Genomic DNA, 8715 nt, shown 5'->3' with positions numbered 1-8715 from the left:
GCAGCCATCTTCATCGACCTGGCCAAGGCTTTTGACTCTGTCAATCACTGCATTCTTATCGGCAGACTCAACAGCCTTGGTTTCTCAAATGACTGTCTCGCCTGGTTCACCAACTACTTCTCTGATAGAGTTCAGTGTGTCAAATTGGAGGGCCTGTTGTCTGGACCTCTGGCAGTCTCTATGGGGGTGCCACAGGGTTCAATTCTCGGGACTCTTTTCTTTGTATTCATCAATGATGTCGCTCTTGTTACTGGTGATTCTCTGATCCACCTCTACGCAGATGACACCATTCTGTATACTTCTGGCCCTTCTTTGGACACTGTGTTAACAAACCTCCAGACAAGCTTCAATGCCATACAACACTCCTTCCGTGGCCTCCAACTGCTCTTAAATGCAAGTAAAACTAAATGCATGCTCTTCAACCGATCGCTGCCCATACCCGCCTGCCCGTCGAGCATCACTACTCCACACTACTATGTGGACACTACTATGTGGACAACTACAAATACCTATGTGTCTGGTTAGACTGTAAACTCTCCTTCCAGACTCACATTAAGCATCTCCAATCCAAAAATAAATCTAGAATTGGCTTCCTATTTTGCAACAAAGCATCCTTCACTCATGCTGCCAAACTTACCCACGTAAAACTGACTATCCTACCGATCCTTGACTTCGGCGATGTCATTTATAAAATAGCCTCCAACACTCTACTCAGCAAATTGGATGCAGTCTATCACAGTGCCATCAATTTTGTTACCAAAGCCACATATACTACCCACCATTGCGACCTGTATGCGCTCGTTGGTTGGGCCTCACTTCATATTCGTCGCCAAACCCACTGCCAGCAGGTCATCTATAAGACTTTGCTGGGTAAACCACCGCCTTATCTCAGCTCACTGGTCACCATAGCAGCACCCACCCATAGCACGCGCTCCAGCAGGTATATTTCACTGGTCATCCCCAAAGCCAACTCCTCCTTTGGCTGCCTTTCCTTCCAGTTCTCTGCTGCCAATGACTGGAACAAATTGCAAAAATCACTGAAACTGGAGTCTTATATCTCACTCACTAACTTTAAGCAACAGCTGTCAGAGCAGCTTACTGATCATTGCACCTGTACACAGCCCATCTGTAAATAGCCCACCCAACTGTAAATAGCCCACCTCATCCCCATATTGTTATTTATTCTTACTTAATCTTACTCCATTTGCACACACTGTATATAGATTTTTCTATTGTGTTATTGACATGTGATAAACTGTTTATCACATGTGTAACTCTGTGTTGTTTGTGTCACACTGCTTTGCATTATCTTGGCCAGGTCGCAGTTGCAAATGAGAACTTGTTCTCAACTGGCCTACCTGGTTAAATAAAGGTGAAATAAAATAAAATAAAAAATATATAAATTCATGGTAAATAATGTATTGTGTCATTTTGGAGTCACTTTTGTTGTAAATAAGAATGGAATATATTTTTCTTAATACTTCTACATTAATGTGGATGCTACCATGGTAATCATACCATAGATAATCATGAATTAATGATGAAAGTTACAGAGGAATAAATATCGTGAGAGGTTAGCATGTCTTGGGGGTATGATCTTTGTGCCTCTAACTTTCACTTATCATTATTCATGATTATCCGTAGTCATGGTAGCATCCACATTAATGAAGAAGTGTTCAGAAACATTTTACATTCTTAATTACAAAAAGTGACTCCAAAATGACACAATACATTATTTATCATTCATTTCTACTGGGCACAACATAACCCGAAACACAACCAAAACAAAAACTGCAAATGCATCCAACAAGTTTGTAGAGTCAGAAGCTTGATATAGTCACTCCGCGCTAACAATATGGGACCAAATACTAAACGTTTGACTACTTTAATACATAAGGGAATTTGTCCAAATACTTACACTACCGTTCAAAAGTTTGGGGTCACTTAGTTTAATGGACAAAAAATGACATTTCTAACATCAAATTGTTCTGGAATACAGTGTAGACATTGTTAATGTTGTAAATGACTATTGTAGCTGAAAACGGCAGATTTTTCATGGAATATCTACATAGGTGTACAGAGGCCCATTATCAGCAACCATCACTTCTGTGTTCCAATGGCACGTTGTGTTAGCTAATTCAAGTTTATCATTTTAAAAGGCTAATTGATCATTAGAAAACAATTTTGCAATTATGTTAGCACAGCTGAAAATGGTTGTGCTGATTACAGAAGCAATAAAACTGGCATTCTTTAGACGAGTTGAGTATCTGGACCGTCAGCATTTGTGGGTTCGATTACAGGCTCAAAATGGCCAGAAACAAAGAACGTATTCTGAAACTCGTCAGTCTATTCTTGTTCTAAGAAATGAAGGCTACTCCATGTGTGAAATTGCCAAGAAACTGAAGATCTCATACAACAAGGTGTACTACCTTCACAGAACAGCACAAACTGGCCCTAACCAGAATAGAAAGAGGAGTGGGAGGTCCCAGTACACAACTGAGCAAGAGGACAAGTACATTAGAGTGTCTAGTTTAAGAAACAGACACCTCACAAGTCCTCAACTGGCAGCTTCATTAAATAGTACCTGCAAAACACCAGTCTCAACATCAACAGTGAAGAGGCGACTCCGGGATGCTGGCCTTCTAGGCAGAGTTGCAAAGAAAAAGCCATATCTCAGACTGGCCAATAAAAATAAAATATTAAGATGGGCAAAACAACACAGACACTGGACAGAGGAAGATTGGAAAAAAGTGTTATGGACGGAAGAATCTAAGTTTGGGGTGTTCGGATCACAAAGAAGAACATTTGTGAGATGCAGAAAAAATGAAAAGATGCTGGAGGAGTGCTTGACACCATCTGTCAACCATCGTGGAGGCAATGTGATGGTCTGGGGGTGCTTTGGTGGTGGTAAAGTGGGAGATTTGTACAGGGTAAATGGGATCTTGAAGAAAGAATACAATCACTTCATTTTGCAACGCCATGCCATACCCTGTGGACGGCGCTTAATTGGAGCCAATTTCCTTCTACAACAGGACAATGACCCAAAGCACAGCTCCAAAATATGCAATAAATATTTAGGGAAGAAACAGTCAGGTGGTATTCTGTCTATAATGGAGTGGCCAGCACAATCAACGGATCTCAACCCTAGTGAGCTGTTGTGGGAGCTGCCCATCAAGCCAATCCAACTTGTGGGAGGTGCTTCAGGAAGCATGAGGTGAAATCTCTTCCGATTACCTCAACAAATTGACAACTAGAATGCCAAAGGTCTGCAAGGCTGTAATTGCTGCAAATGGAGGACTCTTTGATGAAGAAAAGTTTGAAGGACACAATTATTATTTCAATTAAAAATCAGTATTTATAACCTTGTCAACTTCTTGACTATATTTCCTATTCATTTTGTAACTCATTTCATGTATGTTTTCATGGAAAACAAGGACATTTCTAAGTGACCCCAAACTTTTGAACGGTAGAGTATGTCACCTTCAAATGGGGGAACTAGATACATAGTGCTTTCATTTCTAAATGGTAAAACAGATATGAATAAAAATACCCTTATATAAAACATTTGCCCTCAAATCCAAAGTGCTGCAGTATAGAGACAAACGTTTTAGCCTCACTGTCCAAATAAATACGTCAGAGAGTGTTTCAACAATCCTTCCTCCAAAGGAACATTCTATAAATTAAAGTAGGCTATTAAAGTCAAAGACTATCTCTGTTCTCTGAACTCTATCTAGAGAGACCAGAGAGAGAGAGAGACCAGAGAGGTCAGAAAGTAAGACCAAAGAGCAGAAAGTGAGGGGAGACCTGAGAAAAAGGGGTCATAGGGAAATATAAGAGAGCGTTTGTCTGTGTCTGTAGCGTACCTGTGGAGCAGTGGAGGCTGCTGAAGGGAGAAAGGCTCATAATGATGGCTGGAACAGAGCAAATGGAATTGCTTCAAACACATGGAACCAGTGGTGGAAAAAGTACCCAATTGTCAAAAAGTAAAGATAACTTGATAGAAAATGACTCAAGTAAAAGGGAAAGTCACCCAGGAAAATACTACCTGAGTGAAAGTCTAACAATACTTGGTTTTAAATATACGTGGTATTCAAAGTAGGCTAAATGTAATTGCTAAAATATACCTAAGTATTACAAGTAATTACAAGTAATTTAAAATTCATTATATTAAGCAAACCAGACGGCACAATGTTGTGTTTTTTAAATTGATAGATTGCCAGGGGCAAACTCCAACACTTCGACATACAAACGAAGCATGTGTGTTAGTGAGTCCGTCAGATCAGACAGAGGCAGTAAAGACGACCAGGGATGTTCGTGTTTGCCTGTCCTGCTAAGCATAAAAAATGTTACGAGTAGCCTACTTTGGGGTGTCAGGGAAAATGTACGGAGTTAGAAGTACATTATTTTCTTAAGGAGTGAAATAAAAGTAAAAGTTGTAATAAATATAAATACTACAGTAAAGTACAGATACACCAGAAACAAATGTTGCGTAATTACCATGACGTAACGCAGTGATGAGTCTCAAACATGTTTCTCACATTTGATTGGCTACTTTCTGTGCGCTTTCCAAGTATCAAGGTTTTTATTGGCCCGTTGCTGTAACTGGAATTGTTATTATTAGCTCCTTGCAAACATGGCGGAGGTCAGACTGAAATTTAGTAATGGAGCCTACAGAATTCTTCAAAATACATATCATCAGTTGCCTCTGAGGATTGAGGGCAACCAAGCTAAAGGCGCAATACAAGCCACAAGCTTGCTGACAGAATATCGGTCTGGCGAAGCTCAAGATGACCATGATAATACATCCCGGGCCGGCAACTGGACACGGTTGCCGTTTCTCGGAATTCCTGAGGAGACTTTAAGAATTGAGAACTCAAGGTCCCTCAGCAGACTCACCGAAGGTGGATTTAAGATTGGATTTTGCCACGACCTTATATCAAAATGCGGTGAGGGGGTATTACAGTTAGGTTCTGCATGGAGGAATAACTTGTCGGACAGTGAGAATATAAGAGTACTCGATAGTGCTTCAAGGTGGTTTTATCTCCGTTCACCTCACCTGGCCAACACACAAGTCCATGTTATTGCCTCTAGAGCTTCAAGCTGGATAAGAAACGGTCTCGTGACGGCCACCATAACTCAAACCAGGCGCGAGCAGAGAAGATCTCTGTGTATGGTGCGATTTGCCATCGGACAGTCGAGCTTTAGTTTGCGACAGTCTCATGAGCAGTTATTTGTGAGAGCTTATGGCAACGGCAACATGTCTGAGCCCCTATATAAAAGCAGAACGGCATATTATGAAATCCTGCAGGTGTCTCCAACCGCCACGCAAGCTCAGATCAAGACGGCTTACTACAAGCAGTCTTTCGTCTACCACCCAGATAAGAATGCAGGCAGTGAGGAGGCTACGAACCGCTTCTCCAACATCAGCGAGGCTTACAACGTGTTGGGCAACAAGGGGCTGAGGAAGAAATACGACCGAGGCATTCTGAGTCAGGGAGACGTTACTGGAGCGAGCAAACCTTCCGCGAAGGACACCAAGAGCTCCTCATCTCAGCCAACGAGGGAGGCACGCCAGACTTCCGCCTTGGGGATAGACAGCAAGAACATTTTCGACTTTGACAACTTCATCAAATCCCACTATAAATCCCAGCTCATGAGAGAGGAGGAGCTGCGAGTTAGGAAGGAAGAGATTATGAGGAAGAAAGAGGCCATCAAAGATCAGGAAATGGGCAAGATGATGGAGATGGCTGTGGGAGTGTTGGTCATAATAGCAGTGTCTATTCTGGTCAACTTGAAACGGGGAGGAAATTGATTTTGCAAACTGACGCTGGACAAGCATAGGATGGTATTCTTTTCATCCACACTATAGGATTTATATGGGAAGGCTGATTGCAATGGTAAGGGACATGCCTTGTGCCAACTTGACACACCCTGGACTGGTTTCCATCTGTTCCATTCTTGCTGTATCCAGATGCCCTAATGAAAGCTGTTTAACCTAAGAATTTATGTCAATAATAATACTGTAATAGATGTAATAGATGCTGATGATTGAGTGATTACTGGTGCTTTGGGTTGAGCTGTTCCACAATCACATGACTGCACTGTATCACTTGTGTGTTCGCATATAGGTCACTAGAAAATATAAATATTTAAATTGGAAATTGTTGGAAGTTTGATGTAGGAAGTGATGCAGTGAGGAACCAAAGCATATTGGTTTAGGCCTATATTGCAGTTTTGATTGATTCTGCAGTGTTGAATGAATTGCAGAATGGTGCAATGGTTAATTAGGCTAACGTTCAATATGGTGCTATGATTCAACTTGGCTTTTACAAAGTTGTGAAAAGTGAATTTTATGTCATGAGCACAGTTTTAAGTGTGGGAAGTAAGCTGATGATACCTGGCTGCACAAGTTTGGACCTTGGCATCAGATAGCTCTTGATCATGAGTCTCAGTTCCATTACATTACACATAAGAGTCATTGGATGAAGGCGGCTTCTGTAGGGGAGTTTTGTTAAGATCCCTGCTGCTCGGTCTGAACATTAACACGCATCGCTTCCGATACAGTTTTGGAAGCATAAGTACCTTATCTTTCATATCAGTGAGAAATACTTTAAAAAAAGGTTAAATTGATACACACCTTAATAGGATTATGGTTCCCACACAGGCATATCTCCATTTTACAGCACTTGTTCAAGGAAAACAGATGGAAGCTATCTATTAGCTATCTAGCATGCTCTGAACACCTGTGCGTAAGCGTAACTCGGGAAGTGTAGTAGAAGTTTAATTTAGTCGGATGGAGGCACCCATAGATGTATGGATCTGTGCAAAACTGCTATAGGTAAGTATATTTTTTATCTGAAGGATTCTTTCTCACTGATGAAGGATACTGTATGGGCCATATGTTTCGAAAGCTGTATCGCAAGCCATGATTATTGACGCTTCTAAACGTTGAAACACAGTGTCTGGATTGTATTTCACATGAGGCAGTCGTGGGCGAAGCAAATATAAAGCAGAATGCCAAATATAAAGCAGAATGCCGCCTAGAGTTGAGAGCTAGGTGTCAGCCAGCTGAGCAGCAGTTGTAGCTGGGTGAAAAGGTGCTTTTGAGAAAACATTTGGTAATTCAGTTTAGATGAGACTCCAGCAACGGACTAGTGCACTGAAGGGCCCTAGGTGGGCTTCTGTACTGGGCTCCTGTACAGAAATAATACAAATGTAACCTAAGATCAGTAAGAGACAAGATAACTTTGTGTACAGTAAATTAGTTGAAATGTGCCTTGACGATATTTGAAGTAAGAACATGTATGGCCAATCTCATGTCATTTTCCCTGCCTCAACACTTTTAATGTATTTAAGATGAATAAATTATTTAAAAAGTGTGCTTATGGAAGCACATGAAAAAGGAATGTCACTTGGGTCTTTATTAGCATGTGTCAGTATTTATACAATACTGAATACAAAAGAGGATTAATCATAAGGGTTACAGCAGCACAGGACCTTCCAGTGTTGTAGAACCGTACAAAAATGGGTATTACACAGTTCAGAATAATTAGTGTTTATTTTCTCTCCTGCAGATGCATCAATTAAGTAGGGCCGGGATGATACGAGTATTGCAATATGGCAAAAATTAAAACATGAAGCAGACCCTTCCTTTTTAAAAACCTGCTGTATGTAAAATATTGTGTGCTATAAGCTTGGAAAATAAATAAATGTGACTGGATGACAACATAATGAAGTTTGTTTCGAACATTAGAACTGTTTTCCTAAAGAAGAAATCTGCTTCATGTTTTGTTTTCTTGCCACGATAATAACGAGTATCGCGATACTGGTATCGTCCCGGCCCTACAATTCAGTCTAGTAGAGATGCACGTGACCAATGTTTGTCAGGCATTTTCAGACTTCAAAATGTATTCCTATTCATGTTTGATGAACTAATCTACACTACTTTTGAGGTAGCTTTAATGTATATATAAAAAATATTATAGTTAGCAAATTTACAGAGCCAGTAGAGTTATAATTATCCCAATAGCAATGCATTGATGTTCTTGTAAGTATACATTTTAAAAGACCAAACTTTAAAATATGGGGAATAATAATAAGTGTTTGGTTAGTGTAGTGTAGTCAAATATTTTTACCATCAGATGTCTCCTACAGCATCTTGATTGAATTAGGGGGGACAGTGTGACAATTTTATTTTCTTTAAAGGTCCAAAGCAGCCGTTTTATCTCAATAACCAGGTTTCCATCCAACCTTTTATGCACGTAAAGTACATGTCAGATCATTTTTTAATGAAAGGCCTGATGGAAACAGAATTAGTTTTTCAGTAAACTTTCCAAATGTCAGCAAAACACTAGACAAGGTGTTATCTTTTTGTGTCGTAAAATGAATTATGCGAGAAATGTCGTTGGAAATGCTTTTTTGCACAAATATTGATATAATAACCATCATACCGAAGTAAGCTTGGAGTCACGCGATGACATATTGTGTTGTCCTTCCACTACGACTCATTGGGAAAGCATGCAGTTTATTAAACTACAGATGAAATAAATGATGATGAACTTCACAGGGTGTTGAAAGTGCAAGGTGATGAGCTTGATGCTCCTTTCCAATAAATATCTAGGGTCTTATTCTGGTGACATGATAATCGATGCTTGGCTACCGTACATTTAAAAAATATATTTATTACTCTTTTGTCAATATAATCTTATCATGTAT

General features: G+C 40.1%; 1 protein-coding gene across 1 annotated transcript; it reads left to right on the top strand.

Annotated features, from left to right (window-relative positions):
- The first annotated feature begins 4616 nt into the window (after positions 1–4616).
- LOC139423156 (uncharacterized) lies at positions 4617–8088 on the top strand. Its single transcript, XM_071174855.1, has one exon. The coding sequence runs from the start codon at positions 4634–4636 to the stop codon at positions 5810–5812; it is 1179 nt and encodes a 392-aa protein (XP_071030956.1). The 5' UTR covers positions 4617–4633; the 3' UTR covers positions 5813–8088.
- Positions 8089–8715: the final 627 nt, after the last annotated feature.

The sequence above is a fragment of the Oncorhynchus clarkii genome, chromosome 12 (genome assembly GCF_045791955.1).
Source record: "Oncorhynchus clarkii lewisi isolate Uvic-CL-2024 chromosome 12, UVic_Ocla_1.0, whole genome shotgun sequence".
Lineage (NCBI taxonomy): Eukaryota > Metazoa > Chordata > Actinopteri > Salmoniformes > Salmonidae > Oncorhynchus > Oncorhynchus clarkii.
Note: the sequence above shows the minus strand (reverse complement) of the source record. Positions and strands in the feature narration are given on the sequence as shown.